Here is a 24,168-nt window from a genome sequence, read left to right on the forward strand (position 1 = left end):
CTAAAGTTTCATCACTAATCAGCATATAGTCAATAGTGGATGTTAGTATCTGCAATAGATGGGATCAGTGTAGTTAATATAGTCCACTGGCTGCTAATCATAACACATTTTATCCTTTATACTAACCGTTGAGCCCGTTAAAACGGGCTAGTATGGGGTTTTGGCAAGGCCCCCCCCCCCTGGATTCGCCGCCACCACCCCTGCACCCGGCCCGGGCCCTCTCTTCGGTATTGAACTTACATCGGCGAAACGCAGGCAGCATGCAGATCAGCTGAGCTCCCGTAGGCCTTCCTTCTCTGCCTGTGTCTTGCCCTCGTGTGACATAACGTCGTCGAGGGCGGGACACAGGCAGGGAAGAAAGGGCGACTGGAGCTCAGCTGTTCTGCGTGCTGCGTTTCGCTGATGTAAGTTCAATACCGAAGAGAGTGCTCGGGCCGGGTGGGGGGGGGGGGGGGGGGGCGGCGGCGGCGACCTCGTAGTGGTGACCTGGGGGGGAGTGGTAGCGACGTCGGCGGTTTCGCGCAGTTTCCAATCCCTCTCTGTTCTGCCCTCCCCCCCGTCATCACGTATTGACGCGGGGGCGGGACAGAGAGGGAAGTCTCTACTGCGCATTTGCGAGTGAGTACGGTCACTCGCCATTTATATGTTTGATGTGCCAAACCATGCAATCTTAAACACAAAACTGAACTTCATAAAATGCCATTTAGCTTTTGATGGTCCTGGTCGAAGGCCTTGCCCTCATACACTGATCCCATCTATAGCAGATAGTAATACCCACTGGGACCATCAAAAAGTCTACTTTCTATACCTATTCGCCTAAATCGTTTCTTCTTTCCCTTATTTAATACTTTTACATCACTAATTGTATCTGACATCCTGGAATGACAAAGCCATAACAGGACTCTGTAAGCCACATTGAGCCTGCAAATAGGTTTAAAAATGTGGGATAAAAATGCAATAAATAAATACAATAAAAGCAAAATGGCATTTTATGAAGTTCAATTTTGTGTTTAAGATTGCATGGTTTGGCACATATAAAAGATAAAATGTGCGATGATTAGCAGCCAGTGGACTATAATAGACCAAGTTGGTCTGTGCTGGTCCTTAAGAAAATCTATAAGCACATAAAAAAGTTTTCTACAAACATTTTTCGCTAAAGTTTCATCACTAATCAGCAAATAGTCAATAGTGGGTGTTACTATCTGCAATAAGATGGGATCAGTGTATAGTAGTATTTTCGTTATCCCACAATTATTGAACATATTTTTCCCTCTTGAATTGTGACCTATATTTATGGAAGCAGGGTGTATTGTTATATATATTTAGTATGAGTATTATTTGTATTCAATTACATTGTTTGTATATTAGATAGCCTGATGCTAAACTTTTATCCCCGCAATTGTTGTCTTTGCAGATCCTCCGAAAAAGCCAGCCAGGCGAAATGGTTGCCTGTCAGGAGCTTTGCTAAGTTAAGCGACATATTAATGCAGCCTTCATGATTCTTTTAAGAAATTCAATAATAAATTTAAACAAAAATAAGCAAAAAAGAAGAAAAATCGAGATTTGATAATTGAAAATTTAGATTAAATAAAAAGTGAGTTTGCTATAATGGGTTTTTTGGACTGATGATTGAATTTCCGCTCATAATGATGAAAGTAGCTGCAAGCATGGTGGGAGTTGTTTCATTGAGCGTAGTCTGAGGTCCTTTTTCCCTGACAAAGAAAACATTTTTTGTGGAATTGGAAAAGTTCTGGTTGATTTTTAGTTTATGCCCTTAGACGAACAGACTTCTCAACCCATTTGTACAATTCTTTCCAACCTCCATTGGGATGGAAAGAATAAAAACATCAAGAGGACTAGCTTTTATCAGCTGGGTGAGGACAATGTTGAGATCCCATAACACAGTTGGAGGTTTGACAGGGGGCTTTAATAATAACAAACCTTGCATGAAGCACACAACTGGAGGCTGTACAAAGATGGGCTTAACTCCTACACAGTGATTGTAAAGGTTCATATAAGTATAATTCGTGCTTATCGAGTTGGTTTTCAAACCAGACTCAGAAAGGTGCAGTAGGTATTCAAACAGTTTTTGTGTAGGGCAGGTGAGGGAATCGAAGGCCTTGCCCTCACACCAGACAGCAAACATCCTCCACTTAAATGAGTAACACCTCTTTGTGGAGTCTTTCCTGGAATCCAGCAAAATGCAGGAGACTCCCTCCGGCAAACCTAAGGATTCAGATTCTACGCGCTCAACCTAGGAGGTTGTGATGAAGAAGAGATCCCTTGTTCTATGTGATGAGGGTCGGAAAATAATGCAATCTCCATGGATCTTCGGAGGACAACTCCAGAAGAAGAAGAAAGCAGATCTGCCAATTCCCTGGTCTTGATTGAGTTTCAGCAAAGTTTTCTCTATGAGAGGTATAGGAGGATATGCATACAGAAAATCCTTCCCCCAATGTAGGGGAAAGGCATCCAGCGCTAGACTTCTGTGTGATCTGAGCCTGGAACAGGAACTGGGGAATTTTGTTGTTGAGATGAGTGGCAAAGAGAGTCACCAAGTGGGTGCCCCATGCTTGGAAGACCTTGCGGGCTACACCCATGTTGAGAGACCACTCACGCAGTTGGAAAACCCTGCTCAGATTCTCCTCCAGGCAGTTATCCTTTACTGGGAAGTATGTGGCTCAAAATACCATTCCAGGAAGGAAGGTCCACTGCAACATTCCCACTGCTTCCTGACACATGGGGTAGGAAACCTTAGCCCCCCTGCTTGTTTACAAAGAACACTGTCAGTTTGAATGAGAATAATTTGGTTCTGTAGCCGATCTCTGAAAGCCTTTAGAGCATTCCAAATGGCCCTGAGCTCTAAGAGCTTGATATGAAGATATGTTTCCTGAGCAGACCAAGTTCCCTGGGTGTGAAGCTCATCTATATGAGATCCCCATCCAAAGTTGGATGCATCTGTTGTTAACAACTTCTGAGGAGGTGGAATTTGAAATGATAGTCCCACAATCAAGTTTGATCAAATTGTTCACAGAAAAGGGCAAGAGTTAACTTTGGCGGAATCTGGATTTCATCCGCTCGATTCCCAGCAGCCTGAGATCACTGGGAAGCTAGGGCCCACTACGCCACTCTCAAATAGAGCTATGCCATGGGAGTGACATGCACCGTTGAGGCCATGAGGCTCATTTTCAAAGCACTTAGCCTCCCAAAGTTCCATAGAAACCTATGGAACTTAGCCTCCCAAAGTGCTTTGAAAATATGCCTCCATGTCACCCATCAATCTCAACATTTGTTGAGCTGTGACCTGCTTGCTGCTTCAGACCTGTGAGGCTAGTGCTATCAAGGTGAATGCTCTTGCGTGCAGTAGAAAAGCCTAAGACTCCAATGTATCGAGCAGGGCTCCTATGTACTCCAATCGTTGGACCGGTAGAAGGTGGGACTTGGAAAAGCTTATCACAAACCCTACACGCTCCCAACATTCGAACAGTTAAGCGCACTCACTGTTGCCCCCTCCTACGATGTGCTCTTGACCAGGCAGTCATCCACATAAGGACATACATATTCCCAATCTGCGTAAATATGCCATCCGGGATGGTTACTTTGAGAATGGCTATGCTCTCCTGGAGCCAGTCAAAAGCTCATCCCTTGCTTCGAATGGGGAGCTGGCTGGGGCTTTTGAGTGCGGGACTGGTAAAGGCAAAGGAAAGGCTGAGAATGCTGGGCCTGGGGATTCTGGGCAGCGCAATGTGGTGGAAACCTGTGCCTCAGAGTAGTAGGGTTGCCACTTAGGCCTACTCAAAAACCTCAAAGAAGAGGCTACAGCTGGAAGTTGCCAAAACAAGGGTTGGATGGTAGCTGTATGTTCCTTGATGAGGTTTGTGACCTCTTCTACCTTATCTCCAAATGGGTTGTCACCTTGGCAAAGAATGTCAGCCAGCCTCTCCTGAACTGCTGGCTCTAGGTCAGAGATACACAGCCATGTGAGTCTGTGCACCCCCACACCCATGGTGGAGAGCCTGGATGCTATATCAAAAGAGTCGTATGCACCCCTGGCCAGATACTTTCTACACTCCAGCTGCTTACTGGCCAACTGGTGAAGCTCTGTGGCCAGCTCCCGAGGGATAGAATCTGTAATGAGTTCAGTGTCTGAGTCTGTCTACCTGGAGGCGCTGAGGCATGAGTCCTGGAGCTCATAACTCGTTTGAGAGCAGATTCAACCAGCAGAGAGTGGTGAGACACCTGGACCCTCTCAAATCTGGGAGCTTTCTGGATGATACTGGGTATCCACCTTCTTAGATGCTACCTGCACTGAGAGGGGAGATTCCCACTTCTTCATCAGTGGCCTAGTGGTTAGGGTGGTGGACTTTGGTCCTGGGGAACTGAGGAACTGAGTTTGATTCCCACTTCAGGCACATGCAGCTCCTTGTGACTCTGGGCAAGTCACTTAACCCTCCATTGCCCCATGTAAGCCGCATTGAGCCTGCCATGAGTGGGAAAGCGTGGGGTAGAAATGTAACAAAAATAAAAAAAATAAAAATAAAATCTTTAAGGATAGGGTGCAATGGTACTGTGACCCCCTTCCTTAAGAGGAGACTATTAGTCTAGGAAAGTTAACATTTCTGCCCTAGGCTCTTCCTCTGTTTCTAACTTAAAGGGGATGGCAGAAGCCATCTCTCCAACAAAATCAGTGAGAGAAAGACCCTCAGGTGGAGATTTACGTCTCTCTTGAGGTGGGGAAGGATCAGAGGGTACCTCATAAGACTCCTCTGAATAGTAGTGTGGGTCCTCCTCCGAGTCCCATGCTCAGATTTCACTGTAGTCAGACCAGGCTGAATTGAGTCTATGCCTGCGTCAGCTCAGTGGAACCATGTAACTGAGGTACAGCCCTACCCTCCGACTCTGGAGAAGCTTCCTCTCCTGACGTTGAGAGTGGTACTGTATGCGTCAATGTCAACATCCTTCGAGGTGCTAGCGTCACAGGTCTCTGCACAGGCTTGAGTTGAGCCTCAGGAAGAATCTGGGGCTGATCTGCAGATTGTGCAACTGCCCTCGATACATGAGCGTTTTGCAGCTGCAGCATCTGCACCAGTTCCTCCTTGAGCATGGCTCAGAACCACTCATCGAAAGCAGGCATCGGCAAAGGCGGGGGAGCCAGGAGAGAGGCAGCCTGAGAAAGTGTTGGCGCCGAACCGGTAAAGGGGACCTGGCTACCCAGAGATTTGTGCAATGGCACTTCTTCCAAGAAGGGGGAGCACTCCTCCTGGTACTGGCACTTCTTGGGTACCAGCAAAGCCAATGTTCTGGTGCTCCCCAGCACCATGCGCCAATGAGGACTGATGCTTGTACTTCTTGGACCTCCCCCGATGCTCAGCATCATGGTCCTTCTGTGCTGAGGACAACGTCGAACCCGTATGTGCCCTCAGTGTCGGATCCGATGCTGACAAGTCCTGGGGCCTACTCTCAGCGTCTGATGTTGAGAGGCGGAGACCTTCTCGATGCCGGTGCGCTACTGGGTCTTGGCAGCCATCAAGGTCGATGCTTCTGGTGCTGATGACAATCTACCATCCTTTGAGGAGCCAAGTCTCCTGTTGGACTTGCCGCACCTTCTATGTCCTCGACTGCATTTTTAAACAGAGAGAACAAGAGTTGGGCTCATGGTCAGGCCCAAGGCACCAAGTGTGGATCCATCACAGAAATCACCCAATTACATTCAGCACACCTCTTGAAGCCACTGGGGGGGGGGGGGGGGGGGATTGTGTTCTGGGACATCGAGGAAAGAACTGCAGCCAAATTAAACTCTTCAATTGTGAACCAAAAAAGGGGCAATATGCTCCAGCCTAAAATGGCCTAGCCACTCGCAAAAATGAAAGGAAACTTTATGTGCTGAAAAAAACTATGAAAATTAAAAGGAAATAAAGCAAAATAAGGAGAAAATGAAAAATCTTGAAAACCAGAAGAAAAATACCCACATGGGAAGGCACTGCAAATAAAAAAAAAAAAACATGAACTTTGAGGAGAACATGACGACACATCCTTCCTGCTCCATGGAAAAACCAAGACTGAGGGACCCATGCGTGCATGGTGGGACGCTACTAGAAAGTTCTTAGTCTCACTAGTCAGCATCTGAACTGGGCTCCATTGGATGACATCACCCAGCTGTGCGAATATTAAAGCCTGGTTATCCTTGGAGAAACTATGTACCTTGGTACAGCTAGGAACTTACGAGTAAGAAAAGAGTGAAACACCAGGCAGAAAGAGATTGGAAGAAATCGGGAAGTCAGGCTGATACAATGCATTGATGAACAGTGCAAAAGGAGTATAGACAATCAGTGGTGGCAGCCAAGGCGGCAATTTATGCCAGCTAGATTGAGGCTGCAGGTATTAATACCTGTAGTAAAGTAACTCTCTTGTATACCTAGATGTTTTCCAGCTAAATGTATAGTTCTACCCTTAGGAAGTGAGTTGTCCTATTTTATGGATAGAGAGAAGGTAGAAGAGAAAATTATAGAGCTAGTTCTGTTCCAGAATCCTGGGTCAGGGACAGTGCTGCAGAGTAAGATACTTGTAAAATTGTGACAACTTGGTTCACTTTGTAAGGGTTTTTGGCAAATATAAAATATGTTGCCTTTCTGCAAATGGAAGAACTTCTTGCTTTCCATGTTGCCTATTATGATGTATTATTTGTATTCTGTTGTCATTTATCATATTCTTATTATATGATTGTGCTACACTGCCATTTAATTGTGTATATTCCTGATACTATACCCCGTTACTCCTATTTCTAGAATTCAATTGGCCATGTTCAAGTTTACTTCATTGATTGAGATAGACTTGGGGAAGCCACTGCTTGCCCTGTGATTGGTAGCATGGAATCTTGCTACTGTTTGGGTTTGACACTGGGCTAGATGGACCACTGATCTGACCCAGTATGGTTATTCTTATGTTCTTATGCTTAAGTTTGATCATTTCACTATTGCTATGTTGTAAGTTTTATGTCAAGTGTGTAGCTGCTGTATAATGCCTTGGGTCAATCTCTTCATAAAGGTAGTTAATAAATCGCAATAAATAAATAAATAAATAAAAATTTTAAACAAGGTCAGGGTTTGATCCCCTTTTGAAATTCCATAGTAACCACAACACTATTTCACAACAACTATATCACTAATAGACAGCAGCATTATGTCTGATGGATCCAGACAATCTTCACTGCTGGTGCTTCTGGAGCTCTCTACCGTGTTTGATTCACTTAATCATGATATTTTGATGGAGAAGCTGGAGGCATTGGGTTTAGTGAGAAAGTCATCTGGTGGCTGGTTTCCTTTTTTGTTGGTTAAAAATGAAAATGGGCAGCTAGATTCACAATTCTAGACTACCATTTTATGGGGTGCCCCAAGGCTCTGCTCTTTCACTACCATTATTTAATATTTATATGGAGCCCTTCTATACTATTCTGTGTAAGTCTGAAGGTATTTATGTGTATGCAGATGACATCCTGCTCCTTTCTTCAATGTGAAAGGAGATGTTATGTTTTCTTATTGAACTTAATACTTGCCCAATTCAAATTTCTTCTTGGCGGGCTATTTGTAAGCTGAAACTAAATGTCCCCTTTTATAACTCCTGTGTTGGTTATCAGTTAAGGTGAAATTTTTAGAGTGTTTGTAGACAGGCACACTGGAACTAGAGACCCATATTTTAGAGTGACCAGAAAAACTTTCATTAAATTATGCATGATGCGACAACTATGGCCATTTTTTTGTAACTAGATGCATCAAAGATGGTGACTTGGTCTATGGTGATTGTTCATTTAGATTGGTCTAACATTCTTTTGTAGGCCTTCCTGCTTGGGTACTGAAAAGTTACATGTTATATAAAATTTTGGGGAACTAGAGAAGGAAAAGAGTTTCCCCTCTACTGAGAGAACTATATTGGTTACTTATTTTACAGATAAAGGGCAGGGAGTAGGATAGCAGAAGACAAATGCTAAAAAGAATGGATGTGTGGTACACCTTGACCACATCTCAGAAAACGGTGTTCATGAGGAGCTAGCTAAACTAAAGGTAGACAAAGTGATGGGGCCAGATGGGATACATCTGAGGGTACTGAAGGAACTAAGGGAAGTTCTGGTGGCTCTGCTGTCTGACCTTTTCAAAGCTTCTCTAGAATCAGAGTGATCCCGGAGGACTGGAGAAGGGTGGATGTGGTCCCTCTCCACAAAATTAGAAGAAAGAAAGAAGGTTGAGAACTACAAGCCAGTTAGTCTTATCTCAGTGGTGAGTAAATTAATGGAAACGCTTCTAAAACAGAGGATAGAGAGGTTTTTGGAATCAAATGGATTGCAGAATTTGAGCCAGCATAGTTTTACTACAGAAAGGTCTTGTCAAACTAATCGGATTCACTTCTTTGACTGGACAACCAAACAGTTGGCTTCAGGGGGAGTGCTAAATGTGGTGTACTAGATTTCAGTAAAGCCTTTGACACAATTCTACATAGGCGACTGATAAATAAACTGATTGCCCTCAGTCTGTACCAAAAAGTCACTAACTGGGTTAGAAATTGATTAAGTGGAAGACGACAGAGGGTGGTGGTAAATGGCGTTCACTCAGAAGAAAAGGATGTTACCAGTTTTGCAGGGATTGCTTCTTGGCCCGGCTCTTTTTAACATCTTTGTAAGTGATATTGCAGAAGGGCTAGCGGGTAAGAAATGCCTCTTTGCGGATGATACAAAACTCTGTAATAGGGTAGGCACCTCTGATGGTGTGGATAGAATAAAGAGGGATCTAGCTAAGCTAGAAGAATGGTCAAGAAACTGGCAACTAACTATTACTGAAAAAATTCAATAAAAAGATTTGGAAAAAAAATTGGTAACTAAGATTTAATGTTAAAAATCGCAGGGTCACGCACTTGGGCTACAGAAACCTAAAGAAGCAGTGCTATTTAGGAGGAGAACTACTTCTGAGCTTGAAAAAAGAGCGAGACTCGGGGGTGATTGCTTCTGACAATGTTAAAGTGGCCAAACAGTAGAAAGGGTGATGGCCAAAGCCAGAAGGATGCTTGAGTGCACAGGAAGAGGAATGGCCAGCAGGAAAAAGGAGGCGACAGTGCCTTTGTATGTCTCTGGTGAGGCCTCACAGAGTATTGTGTACAATTCTGGAGACCGCACCTTCAAAAAGATATAACCAGGATGGAGTCTGTCCAGAGGGCAGCTACTATAATGGTCAGTGGTCTTCATCATAAAGCATATAGAGACAGACTCACAGACCTCACTATGTATGCTTTTGGAAGAAAGATGACGGAAAGGAGATATGATTAAGGCATTTAAATCTCTCCACAGCATAAATGCACAGGAAGCAAGTCTCTTTCAACTGAAAGAAAGCTCTGGTAACTGAAGGCGTAAGATGAAGATGAAGGGGATAGACTCAAAAGTAATCTAAAGAAATACTTCTTTATGGAAAGGGTGGTGGATGCGTGGAACGATCTCCCGGTGGAGGTGAAAGAGAGGAGGACTGTATCTGAATTCAAAAAAGCATGGGACAGGAATGTGGAACCTCTTAGGGGGAGGAAGAGATAGTGGGTGATATAGATGGGCAAACTGGACAGGCCATATGGCCTTTATTTGCAGTCATTTTCTTCTTTATTTTAATTGTTATTGAATTTTCAAAAATAATCACAATATCAATATTGTGATAGCACAATTTAAAAAAAAAAAAAAGGGTAATTAGAATAGCAAAGGAAAATAATATCTATTTATCTCCTTCCACAATAAAGGGAACAGGAAACAAGAGAAAAGGAGTACAGAGCTCAAGAAAGGAAATAAATTTAGGAAAGTTGTCTATTCAATTGAGAGAATCACAGTCCCCTCAACAAGCTGACCCTTACAGCGTAATCATACAGTAACTATTTCTTCGTAGAAATACAATCCAAAAGCTGTTTGTCTCAAAAATAAACAATTCTTAGACTCAGAACTAACCATACATTGACAAGAAAAATATAACACAAAGGTCATGCCCAGTGCAAGAGCTCTGGGCCGTAAAGCCAGAAAATCCTGGTGCCTTCACTGCGTTTAATTAGACAGGTCAGGAAAGATCTGCTATTATTTCCTCTGTTTCTATCACCTTTAAGACAAGATTCAAGATACTAATTGTAATATTAAAGCCCTTCAGGGGTTAGACCCTTTTCACCTGTGGAACAGGATTCCCTGCTCAAGACACACCCATATTGGTGGTACCTTCTTGTGAGGTTCTTAGGTATGTTAATATTAGATTAAGGGCAAGAACATTTAGATAGCTTTGTTTCTGCTGATTATTAATGCTGATGTGTTTTATCAGGTGACTTTTGGACTGATGAGTTGGGATGGATGCTGACTATATGTTTATGCTGATTGGGTTGTTATTGTTAGTTAATGCATTTATGTTTCAGGTTGTTTAATTAATGTTTTTGTACATCACTCGGATGGCTTTTTTCAGTAGGCCACATTTTTAATCTCCAGCAATACATACACTCTGAATGCTGTAAGCCATCAAGGAAGTATCAGAGGAGATAAAAAAAGAAAAGCAATATACCCATACTTCTCTCATTTTGAAAAAGGCCATTCCTGTTAGTAAAGAATCCGATCCTGCCTGATGCTGGGGTCCAATACGTTCTAGTTCTAATTGCTCAGCCACTTCTTGCAGCCCCCCCTAAAACAAAACAAAACAAAAGAACAAGAAATCAAATGTCTCAAAAGTGCCCACACAAAAGTTCCTACACCAGACTTCAATTTTCTTTAGCTTACTTATGGCATATGATAACCAAGCAGGCTCAGGTCAGGAAACTATAGCAAGGAGTCCAAAATTCTGCAGTAGTTCTGATCATAGCATATATGCTTGTACACTATTTGACCAGTTAAAAAAAAAAAGTCTACCATGCACGCAAAGAAAGGCTAAGTTAACAGAAATACAAATTTTGAACAGTGACCCTTTGGATAAACAAATTTGAAGGTTAAAAAGAAGATACCCGTAGCTGGAGGCTCTGAGATTTGGCTGACATAGGTCTCAGGTTTAGCAGAGTACAGGGAGAACAGACAAAAGGGAACAAAGTACTACACTGATAGAATCTATTCCCAATTCATCTAAATTCCCAGATTACCAGTGTTGCTTATTGAAATCTAGCAACTGGACATCCTGGGAAACAATTATAGAGATCAAGTTATACAAGAAAGGCACCACTGACATTCTCCATGCAAATTAACAAGTTGATTTCATTAATCAGAGGAAAGGACTGCAAGAAGCATGGCCTATATCAACATTTCAGCAAGCTTCAGAATGGAATTTGAAGAAAGAACATGTGCGATCTGAAAAGCTCACATTCTACATCACTTTGTTAGTCCAGTAAAATATATAGTTGCAGAGACTATAGAGGATCCAATATTGCTCAGAATCACTAAGGGCACTTGAATGTTGTATTAGATTATCAAAACATATATTTATCCATTTTGTCAGAATGGACATGTTAAACATGCTGGCTCTTTAGATTTTACATGGCAGCAAGCTTCTTATGACCTTTTCAACTATGGTCCTTTTATGTTTAAATCATTTTTATTGAACACCAAATTAGCATGACACAATTTGAATACTTCCAATTCAGCGAAAAAGACAGTGGATAATCAGTGAACAATCCTATATATTTCCTTTTTTTTCCCTCCCCCCTCCTCCCAAACCCCTCCATCCTACACCATAGCCAACAGAATAAAAAATAGTTTCTCACAGGATTACTAAACAATCAATCAAAAATTCAGTCAATGTTTATGAGCTTGTAAGGACAAAGTCAACCAAAAATTCTCCTAGATATCTTAGAAATGAAAACCTGCTCCATGTGAAAAGTCTTGTACTTGAAGATGTTCTATGTGCATTTCAGTTATCATCAAGGTACGCCACCTTTGTTCTGTTGGATCAATGGAGAACAACCAGACTGACAAGATTGTCTTAAAGGCCAACAAAACCGCCCCAGGCCTTTGCATCCTGTAGGAACTACAGCGTCAAAGGTGTAATGTCCAAAAAACAACAAAGGATCACTGTGCACTGTATAAGAACAGGGCTAGTGAAAGACTAACAATATATGATTCCAGAGATGCTGTACTACAGAACAGTGCCAAAGCATGTGACCCAATATAGCTCCTACAGAATATTTAGGGCATACTCCACTTGATGCAATTCTTGCATGTTGGGCGTGGTGCGGAGAGAAAAGTTGTATAGCATTTCCCAGTGGAGGATGTGATCAGTAAATTTCAGTAAACCCACAACAAAAGATTGCAGCTGCTGAGGTGAGAGAGAAGACTCCACAATGAAGCCAGCATGGCACACTTAATGTCTGCCGTTGTGTCTTGTACATAGTGATGGTAAAATGTTAAAGGGACCAGCATTTGGAAACCCAAGGTGTTTGTATCCACAATAGTTTCTTGCACATCTTCCATTAAATTTTCCCAGGACAGAGTCCTAATATAGTGGTGGAGCTGCATGTAGGCAAAACAGTCTAGACCTGTGAGAGAGTATTCCTGATTGAGCTCTGCAAAGGTCTTTATTTGCCCCTCATCATTCACCACTTGCAAGATATATTTAACTTCCTTTTGTGCCCAACCTGAAAAAATACTTCAACCCTGACCTGGGGGAAAATCAGGGTTATCACAGATAGGGCAAATAAGGAGTTATCTTTGTAGAGAAATTATGTGTTTTGCAAATCCCCCACTGCCGTATCTGCTTTCAGTATGGGATATTTCTTAAACGTACCTGGGGGAAAACCTCCAGACACATGAAACAGAAAACTAAAATGCACCCTGGAACTAAACAAGTCTCAAGAACAGTAACAGAAAAATGCTGAGTTCCCCTGAACCAATCATTGATGTGATGCATTCCACTAGTCACAGTCAAATATCTTATACTGAGAAGACCCATACCTCCATGGGCTTTAAGAGTCTGCAACACTGATAGCGAAAGTTTAGGTTTTTTTTCCTCTACCAGAGATAATGTTGCACTATTTGATGAAGTGTCCGATCTCTAGTATATAGAGAGGCAACATCTGGAAAATGTAAAGCCAGCGGGGAGTTAAAATCATATTAAACAGGTGTATCTGACCCCACAGAGACAGAGGGTATGTCATCCATAGCTGTAACTTCAAACATGTACCTTCCAGTAAAGGATGAACATTTTAGGAGTATAAAGTAGATAAGTCAAAACGAATTAAAATACTCAGGTAGAGCAGTGCTTTGTCTTCCCAAACAAAAGGAAAAGATCCCACCAGGAGGTATGCACACTAGGAAGTACTGGTAATGCCTTAGATTTAGTGAGATTCAGCATAAAACCCGAGATATTTCCATAGCTGACAATCCGATGTAACAAACTGTGAAGTGTATTTTGGGGATCTGTAAGGATAATCATTAAATCATCTGCAAATGCCAGGGCTTTAATTTGACAGTCTATGATATGCACCCTAGGTATTGTAGGCTCACTGTTAAGGATACATATAAAAGCTTCAAGAGATAAAACAAAGAAGACATTGTTGAGTTCTTTTATGGATCGGAAAAGGGGATGTTTTTTCTTTATTGACTAGGAGTTGGGCAATAGGACATGTGTATATTGCTCAAATCACCTGCAGGAATCAGCTCAGCAGGTCAAAATGAGCATCACTGAATGCCTTGTCAGCGATCAGTGTTAGCTATGGCAGGGATCCCAAGAGACTGACAGTGAAATATAACTAAAAGGATTTTATGAACATTAATCACTGACTGCTAAGATTTTACAAATCCCACTTGCTCCATACTCACTAAGGAGGGTAGGTACTCAATCAAACAATTTGCCAAAATCTTAGACAAAAGTTTAAGGTCCACATTAATTAAAAGAGACAGGCCAATATGACTCAGCCCTCTCTTTTGGTTTATTTGGTTTTAGAATAAGGGTAATCATTGCTGTCTTATCATTAAGAGGAAAAGTACCCGTTGCCACTGTTTCTGTGTAATACTCTAAAAGGGGACCTGAGAAACCGTCATTTCAAAGGGCTGAAGAGACCTTAAGGGATTTGATTGCAATCTGGAGTTCTTTGGCCTGTAATGGTTTGTTGAGGGCCATTATAGCTTCAGGGGATGACCGAGGAATCTTACTCTGTCCAAAAAAGCTTGAACTTATTGAAAGGGAGGTTGAATTATTGTCGTCATATAAAGATTGAAAATAATCAAAAAATATGCGAGATATGTTGTCACTACGATTTGTAAGAAATCTACTTAGATCATGCAGACAAGGTACCACCTTTGAGCCCCCCTCCCCCACCTTGGTTTTAACTAGTTGAGCCGGTAACCTACTGGACTTATTACCATATTTATAAAATTTACCTTCAAATTAATTTATATGAAGTATAGTGTGTTCGTGAATTTAGGGCAGTATGAATGGATAAAAAATGACTTTTCATGAGCTGAGAAGGGGACTGCAGGTATGCCTGTTGCTTTAACTGAGATTCCAGATGAATAATGCTGGAAGATACACATTTTTTTTACACAGATTATTATAGGCAATTATGTCTCCCCTTAATACGGCCTTGGCCATATTCCAAAACACTTATGGTTGTGCAACGTGTTGTCTATTATGGAAAGGAAACTATCCCATCAGTCAGACAAGTATTTAAAGAAATCTTGGTTGTGTACCAGGTAGGCAGGGAATCACCAACTACCAGCAGATTTGTAATGTGCTGGGGCCTCCAAATCCACCCACATCATAGTGTGATTAGACATCCCCCTAAGGTCCCAAAACTGCAGCTGAGATATGAGGGAACATAGCATGTCGGATGAAAACATAATCCAGATGTGACATTGTACCATGGGACCTGGAGATGTGCGTGAAATCCCTCTCCGAGGGTATAGTAAGCACCAGGAGTCCAAGTCTAAAGACGTTATAAATGCCTGAAGGATCCCATCTCTAGGACTCCTGTCCCTGCTCCCTCGCTGTTCTGTAAAGCAATCCATCTACAAATCCAGGACCAGATTCATATCAACCACCTCTTCTAACTCTGACTGTGCACAGGGAAGAAGGTGCTTCAACAGATTGGGATACAAAGATTAGAGAACTAATAATACATATTCTCTACTTTGAGCCCATACTTTTAAAAGTAGATAATGATACCCAACATCCTTAAATATAAGTTTTTGATGCTCATCATCAGTCAGGCGGGTCTCTTGAAGACATGCTATGTCCACCCCATGGCGTTTAAGTTTTGCTAAAATTTTAGAACGTTTGATGGGGGAGGTAATACAACCCACGTTCCAAAAGGCAATATGGCAATAGGTGTTGCCATTGCATTCCAAAGGCAAAAGTAGTACTGAATCATATGCATCAGAGAAAATGGGAACATGGGATGCCCAGCCCTCATCTCAAGTAACAGTGGAATTACAAGACTATGTGCAAGGCAATGCAAATCGCCAGGGAAAACTTGAGAAAATGAAATACCAAGGTCAACAATGGCGTTTGTGTGCAATTCCCTTCCCACCACCTGCCCCCTCCTCCCCAACTCCCCCCCCCCCCCCATCTACTCTGAAGAATGTGAGAACACACTAACCAACTAATGCTAGGCAGCATGTAGGAGTCACTTGTGTATGCAACAGGAGCCCTCACCCCCCATTTTACAAATTATAGCGCAACAATGAGCAAATAAAAAACGGATATTAGATACCAAAGCATACTAGTGAAGTTCCAGATATGTCCAACCAGTCCCATTCTCTGAGATACAAGGATTATACATGTAAAGATAACCCAAGCAACAGCATCTATGAGCCAGTTTGGGATGAGGAATTAAACACAAAGTCAAAACTGAGATCTCTCAACTTGGTTGCAAGTCTGGTGAGCAAGAAACATTAAGCTAAGAAAATCTTGAGTTCATTCAAGGGTATCCAGCATTTCCCATCTTCCTCCATGATAGATTTTTAGGAGTGCAGGGAGATCAGCATAAAGAAAATATTTTTATCCACCAATGCAGAGCATATGGGACAAAGTGTCTGCGTTTTTCCATCAATGACGCAGAAAAGTCTTGAAAAATGTGGATAGGTGTGCCTTTGTAAGACAGAGATTCCTTCTTCGCCCTGTATTGCCGCAAGGCTTCCACTTGGTGTCGATGATTATGGAACTTCACAATAATGATCCTTGGTCTCATGTCATCAGCTCTGCGGTGGCCTAGATGGTGCGCATGCTCCAACCACGAGGGGTCCGGGCCTTCTCTCAACAGAAGTTCTTTGCTCAACCATTGTTCTAAGGTAGGTATTATCTAAGAGTCCAGTATGGTTTCTGGGAAACATAGGAATCACAGATTGCCTTGTTGAGAATGATTCTTTAATTCCTCTATTCTCTCAAAATGTTGATGGGTCTGATCTGTAAGGTCGAAACCTGTTCTCGTACTGCCTGAGTCTCATCCACCGCCAACAAAACCCAGGTTTCTAGTTCCATAGTGTGACTAGCTATATCAGAACAGAGAGATTCCAGGTGAGCCATTTGAGCAGAAATTTGCACTAATCAAAGGTCCAGTACTTTGGTCACCGTAGTAGTAAGATCCAAATGTGCTGATGCTGTAAATTGAGAGACCACAGTATCAAGATTATCTGCCATCTTGTCATGGTCTTTGTCTTTATGTGTCGATTTGCTTGTCATACTGTTTCCAAGTTGAGTTAAATATTTGTCCATACGCTCACAGATGCTATATGATGATTTTCCTTGGTTAAAATCGGCTATTTGGATAGGGATGGATGTGGGAGGAGCGGGAACCCCCTGAGCAGGCAGGAAAACACATCCTCACCCAATCACTGAATCACGTGTCTCCTATGGGTCATAAGAACATAAGAACAGCCATACTAGGTCAGACCACTGGTCCATCTAGTCCAGTATTCTGCTTCCAACAGTGATCAATCCACGTCACAAGTACCTGGCAAAAACCCAAACAGTAAAAACATTCCATGCTACCAATCACAGTTCCCTCTAAATGGAGTGCATGAGCGATTGCTCATACATTTTAAGAGCGTCGCACACAGATTTTACTTGGTTGCTCACAAAAATTAATTTCATGCTATATACAGCAATGCACTGCTAATAATGGTGCTCAAAAATTGTTGGTTTTTAAAACTTGATGCTCACACACAAAAATAAATTTGCACACACCAGGCCACTCCTTAAAGGAAACACTGCTACCAATCCCAGGGTAAGCAGTGGCTTCCCCCATGTCTACCTCAATAGCAGACTATGGACTTTTCCTCCAGGAACTTGTCCAAATCTTTTTTAAAGCCAGATACATTAACCTCTGTTACCACATCCTCTGGCAACAAGTTCCAAAGTTTAACTATTCCTTGAGTGAAAAATATTTCCTCCTATTTGTTTTTAAAGTATTTTCACGTAATTTCATTGAGTGTCCCTTGGTCTTTGTACTTTTTGAAAGAGTGAAAACGTGATTCACTTTTACCCATTCTTCACCTCAATCATATCCCCCCCCCCCCCTTTAGCCTTCTTTTTTCCAAGCTGAAGAGCCCTAACCTCTTTAGCCCTTCCTCATATGAGAGGAGTTACATCCTCTTTATCATTTTGGTTTCTCTTCTTTGAACCTTTTATTTAACTTCTAAAGGTGTGTGGTATACAATGAAGATTCATCAAGAAAAGTCTGGGTCTGTCACACAGCAGAACAAAGTTATATTATATAACTATTTCTCCCCTCTATTTCTCTGTTTGTATGTGCATTTTCTCTGGTTTGGCGTTAGCCTTTCCAGTCTCTTGTAAGCCACTTTGAGCCTGCATCCTGTGGGATAAGGTGGGATATAAGTGCTCTAAAATAAATAAATATATATCTATAATTAAAAAAAAAAATTAGTTCATGCCTTTTCAGCAGCAACTTAAGGTAGGTTATCTTAAGGTATACTAGGTATTTAAGGAGCCATCAAAACAAGTACTTATTACTTTTCAGTGGTACAAGGGTTACAAGTATTACAGAGTGACTAAGTCCCACATAAAAACTTGAGGAGAAATCTAATGGCTAGAGCAGTGGGGCTGAGAACAAGGGAAGTCTGGCTCAAATTCCACCGATACTCCTTGAGATATTGGGCCAGTCATTTAATATTCTATTACCTCACGTATCTGAATGTAACTCATCTTGAACTACTGAGAAAAGCATGAGCTAAATCTGAATCCCCTTCCTTAAAGAAACTGCCTTTGTAACTGAGTGGCTGGGTTTGGAGAAAGGCAGCATATAAGAATTTTGGACCTTATATTCAATTATTTGGATAAGCAGGAGAGGCTCCTACTCATTTAAATTGTGCTCAGCAGGTAGACTGCCAATATCCAGCCATGTCGAAATGAGGTACCAGAAGGGTGGTCTAGGGGCGGAATGGGGGAAGAGATGGGAGCTATGGGGGTATTGGTGATATTCAGTACACAAAAGGCTGCCCTAACTTTGGTCGTTTAGCTACACAGGTGCTGGCACTGAATACTGGCCAGATCCACATAACTTCCAGGTTGTCAGATGACACTGCAATTCCTCCCATACCCCTACTTAGATTCCTCCATATCCCCCTTGGATCCAGTCCTCCTCCAACCCCCTCCCTTGGTTCCAATTCTCTTCTGACCTACCTCTCTAAGGAACTGATCTTCATCCAACCCTTCCCATTCTTTCCCCCCAAGACCCCTAGGCACCCCTGGGACTTAACGGGGGGCTATCAGTGGTGTCTAGTGGGACAGGGCCATAGTCATCTTCTTCCGTTCCCATCTCATCTGGCTCCAGGTGCAAAATTGCACCAATTAAAACTACTGCCAGGGGTCAATGAGTGCCATTTTGTACCCAAAGCCAGATAGGGTGGGAGTGGAGGGGGACTGCTCATACCCTGTTCCATTAGATCATCATGGATGGCCCCCAGAATAAGTCTTGGGGAGCCTCAGGGTCTTAGAGGGGAGAGATGGAAGTTTGGAAGAGGACTGGAACTGGAAGACAGAGGGGGAGACTGGAGGAGATCGGATCCATTTGGGGGTAGGGGTGGAGTTTCAGCCATAGACAATTCTCCTTATGGGTAATCCTGACTAAATATTAGTTGGGATTGCATAAATGTTGGTGGCCAGCACATGTCCAGTTAGACCTAGATATTCAATGCTTGTGCCCGGACATGGCCTGGCATTGAATATCTGAGCATAATTTAGCTGTCAATGGTCAATACTTAACACCAACTGCCGCTGGCTGAATATTGATCGTGTTATTTATTTATAAATAAATATATAAGCATTTCTATATATATCTATTTCAGGACAGCGGCAGTGATCAACAGACCCAGGCAGAAGATATATGTCATTTTGCAGCAGAGTTCCAAGAGATTTTAGCAATCTTGATATAAACTGAACTCTTTGCAAGTTCACATACCTTGAGACAGAATGACAGAGAAAACAGAGAAAGCTGTTGCCGTGCATGTCATTTTTAGACCATTTTTATTTCCCTTCACATTATTTTCATTTTTTTTCTCTCAGACACTCCCCCTTCTCCCAATTCGCAAATTCTTGCTCCATTTTCCTCAATAAAAGGGCCACAGAGCAAAGCATTCTCTGGAACCTGGCACAAATGCAGCCTGCATCTAGCCAGTGGACATCACTGTTGTGTGCTCTGAATATTCAGAAAAGATGGAGAGTGTAAGAGTAGAGAATGACATGGGGCCAAAGTCTGTCCCTGTCCCCACCCCGTCCCATCCCCACAGGCCCTGTCTCCGTCCCTGCCCCACCCCCATCCCCATGGGTTCTGTCCTCATCTGTAGAAGCCTCGAACACTTATGATTTTATATGTAAATCTCTTCATTAAAGTATAAAAAGGAACAATATGCTGTGCAATTGTTGTTTATACATCACAAACAGAAAACAATAATAAAAATGAGCACCTGTCTTCTTAGAAGATGTGCTGGTAGCAGGAATGTACTGGATCCTCCATGCAAATTTTGGTAGTTGTGGCCAGCATGTTTGCTTGTTTTTCCAAAAAATCAAAATATCATCGTCTGCATCACTCAAACATAAATAACAGTCCAGTTCATTAACAGTCTTCAAAACAGAAAATGACACGGGAACAAAGTTTGTTCCCATCCTCTCCCCATCCCCGTGGGATTTGTCCCCATCCCCGCAGGCTCTGTCCCCACTCCAAATCCGCGGGCTCTGTCCCCATCCCCTTGTCATTCTCTATGTAAGAGAACATTCAAAGCACTGACTTTACTTTCTAGGAGGGAGTCCCAGCCAGCACACAACAGTGACTTCTACTGGCCAGATTCAGGATGCATTTTTATGATGGTCCAATTAAAGGTATCATAAGTCTTCAAAGAATCAAGATGATATATTACAGTGCATCATTTTTTGTGACTGTATTTAGCAATGTCCTGATAATAAATTCGTTTTCAAAGATAAAGCCTTCTACCTTGAGGTTTTTGCAGCTCTTCATAAGATACTTCACATCATAAATTATGGGGAAAAATAGTCGTAGAATTTCAAAGAAGTCCAATTCTTCCTCAGGCAAGTTAGAGTTTGTTAGGATTTTGATTAAGTAGCCAAAGTCATAACCACTACAAAACAGGGAGAAATAAAAACACAAAAATTAGTTAGATATCCCAATAAACAAACAATTAGGATATAAGTTAAATCTTTATTACATTTTCTCAAACTCGTATACAAAATTATTACAAAACATGATACATTCTACAAATCACTTGCTCTTGCTTGCATGATGGCTGAATGGGAGCTTCACAGTAGTGTACGTAGATTATTGGAATCAATATGCCTGCAGTTTGGATTGCTTTGTGAGACTATGACCACCAATAGAAGACTCAGAATACAAAGGGGAAAATATATAATTAAGAAGTCATCATAAAAAAATCAGCGGAAAGACGTTGTGAATTAAGGAGTCCGGAGTGGATTATAAATGACTATGGAATTGCAACAAGAGTTGAGACTTGAAAGGAATATGCAGTGAACTTTGTAGCTGTTGTTAGTGAAACGTTAAGGTAAGTACTGAGTCTTCAAATCTGACATTCTATTAAATGCTGGTTATTGATTTTTTTGGGGGTGAAATGTAAAATTGAAGATATTGTGAGGTATGCTTGGCAAGCAAGCAAGAGCAAGTGATCTGTAGAATGTATCACATTTTTAAAATAATTTTGTATACAAGTTTGAGAAAATGTAATGAAGATTTAACTTATATCCTAGTTGCTTAGTAATAGTAGTAAAAAAATTTTGCAACTAATTGGAATTGATTAACCCAGATATGTAAGTAATAAACAATGCTATAAAACGTAAGACTAAACAAAATCAATAATGATGGAGAAGTAGGCTGAACTTTAAAAGTGTATTCTGACTTGCGATTTAAGATCACAAAAGCTCAGAGAGCCAGGTCTATGGGTCTCACTAGCACCCGGTTAAATCAGAGGCAGTGAATACAGCTCAGAGATGGCAGTACTGATTGCTCTTTCTCTCTCTTCTATTCCTTTCTATATTAGCCTTTGTAAACCACGTGGATATGTATGATTCGGCCAGCATTTCTACTACTACTACTTATCATTTCTATAGTGCTACCAGACATACACAGCAATGTACACTTGAACATGAAGGGACAGTCCCTGCTCGAAAGAGCTTACAATCTACTCAGGACACACAAACAGGACAAATAAGGGATAAGGGAACTACTAAGGTGGGAATGATAAACAGACATAGGGGTTAGGAGTTAAAAGCAGAATCAAAAAGGTGGGCTTTTAGCCTAGAATTGAAGACAGCCAGAAATGGAGCTTCACATACTGGCTCAGAAAATCTATTTCAGGCATATGGTGCAGCAAAATAAAAGGAACTGAGTCTGGAGTTTGCAGTGGGGGAGAAGGGTACAGATGAGAGACATTTACCCAAAGAACGAAGGTCCCGGAAAGGAGTGTAGGGAGAGAGAAGAGTGCAAAGGTACTGAAGAGCTGCAGAGTGAATGCACTTGTAAGCCAATAAGAGGAGTTTGAACTGTATGCAAAAACGGATAGGGAGCCAATGAAGTGACTTGAGGAGAAGGCTAATATAAGCAAAGTGATACTGGCGGAATTTAAATCACGCAGCAGAATTTTGAACAGATTGAAGGGGAGAGAGACGGCTTAGCGGGAAACCTGTGAGAAGCAACAGTCTAAGCGAGAGGAGTGGATAAGGGTTTTGGTAGTATGCTCAGAAAGGAAAGGACTAATTTTGGTGATATATGGAGTGGAGGAGTGGCCTAGTGGTTAGGGTGGCGGACTTTGGTCCTGGGGAACTGAGGAACTGAGTTCAATTCCCACTTCAGGCACAGGCAGCTCCTTGTGACTCTGGGCAAGTCACTTAACCCTCCATTGCCCCATGTAAGCCGCATTGAGCCTGCCATGAGTGGGAAAGCGCGGGGTACAAATGTAACAAAAAAAAAAAATTATAGAGAAAAAAATGACAGGTTTTAGCAATCTGTTGGATATGTGAGAGAAAGAGGAGTCAAAGATAACCCCAAGGTTACGAGCTGATGAGACAGGGAGAATGAGAGTGTTATCCACAGAGAAAGAGAATGGGGGAAGAGGAGAGGTGGGTTTAGGGGAAAAAAAAAGAAGCTCAGTCTTGGTCATGTTTAGTTTCAGATGACAGTGAGACATCCAGGCAGCAATATTAGACAGGCAGGCTGATACTTGGGTGTGGAGAGGTAGATCTGGGAGTCATCAGCATAAAGCTGATACTGAAAACCAAGGGAAGAAGTATAAATGGAGAAAAGAAGAGATCCCAAGCCACAGCCCTGAGGTACACCAACTGATAGTGGGATAGAAGTGGAGGAGGATCCACCAGAGTATACACTAAAAGTGTGATGGGAGAGATAAGAAGAAAACCAGGAAAGAATAGATCCCTGAAATCCAAGTGAGGACAGTGTACCAAGGTGTAGGTGGTGATCAACAGTGTCAAAAGCAGCAGATAGATTGATAAGGATGAGGATAGAATAGAGACTTTTGGATCTGGCCAGGAACAGGTCACTGGAGACTTTAGCAAGGGCTGTTTCAGTTGAATGAAGAGGGCGAAAGCCAGATTGCAGTGGATCAAGAATAGCTTGAGGTGAAAGAAAGTCAAGACATTGGCAGAGAACAGCATGTTCCTATCTTGGATAGGAAAGGGAGGAGGGAGATGGGGCGATAGTTAGAAGGACAAGTTGGGTCCAATTAAGGTTTTTTGAGGAGTGGCATGTTTGAAGGCATCGAGAACAGTAGCAGTGGAAAGTGAAAGACTGAGGATATGACAGATAGAAGGGATGACAGTAGGAGAGATAGTGCTAAGTAGAGGAACACGTAGTCAGTTTGGAGGTGGAAAGAAAAAGTGCAGTTTCCTCTTCAGTGACTTCAGAAAAGAAGGCAGAGGTTGAAGGAGTGTTGAGAGGTGACTTGGTTGAGAATTCAAGGTTAATCTTGTGAACCTTATCATGAAAGTACTCAGCCAGAGGCTAGGGAGAAAGTGAAGGGAAAATTGGCAGCGAAGGCACTCTGGGGAGAGAGTTCAATGTGGCAAAGAGATGTCGAGGGTTTCAGCCAAGAGAGTTTGTCAACTGGATGTAGCAGTCCTGTTTGGTAAATATGAAAGAGCAGACTGGAAGGAGGTCAGCAAGAATTTGAAATGAATGAAGTCAGCATGAGAATGGGATTTCAGCCAAAGGAGTTCGGAAGATTGGGCATAGGAATGTAGGTAGTGGATTCTAGAGGTTAGCCAAGGCTGGGGTTTGGTACACCTTACAGAACGGGGTACGGGAGGAGGGAGAGTATCCAGAGCAGAGAATAGTATTATAGGAAGAGACAGCCTCATTGACAGACTTGCATAACATAATGGTTGACAAGAGGTTTGAAGCTGAAGGACAGGGTAGAAGAGTCAATAGTCTGAATATTCCTAAATGTACTGGTGGAGACTGGAAGGGATTGGGAGGGGAAGGGTGTTTAAGTGTGAAAGTTATCAGATGATAGTCAGAGAGGGGAACAGCTGAGGCGCAGAAACAGCAGAGTGAGCAGTTGGAGAAGAACAGAAGATCAAGACAGTGGCAATTCTGGTGAGTAGGGGTACTGGTTCAAACAAATCCACAGTCAAGCGGAGAACTCGAACGCCCCACGGGAGAACACAGGTATAGAAGAAAGTGGGATGTTTGACCACG

The 24,168-nt window shown here is 42.2% G+C and overlaps 1 protein-coding gene across 9 annotated transcripts in view; it reads right to left on the reverse strand.

Moving 5' to 3' along the window:
* Positions 1-24,168, reverse strand: part of CNOT7 (CCR4-NOT transcription complex subunit 7) — a 137,686-nt gene that overhangs the window by 12,427 nt on the left and 101,091 nt on the right. For 8 of the 9 annotated variants that reach the window (XM_030191443.1, XM_030191442.1, XM_030191448.1 and 5 more), the window contains 2 exons: positions 20,422-20,566; positions 10,566-10,676 (listed from right to left, as the gene is read on the reverse strand). In XM_030191443.1, the coding sequence (XP_030047303.1) occupies positions 10,566-10,676; positions 20,422-20,566 (256 nt within the window). The remainder of the gene's footprint in view (positions 1-10,565; positions 10,677-20,421; positions 20,567-24,168) is intronic. The other variant, XM_030191449.1, reaches the window with a different exon arrangement.

This window comes from Microcaecilia unicolor, chromosome 2 (assembly GCF_901765095.1).
Source record: "Microcaecilia unicolor chromosome 2, aMicUni1.1, whole genome shotgun sequence".
In the NCBI taxonomy this organism is placed as follows: Eukaryota; Metazoa; Chordata; class Amphibia; order Gymnophiona; family Siphonopidae; genus Microcaecilia; species Microcaecilia unicolor.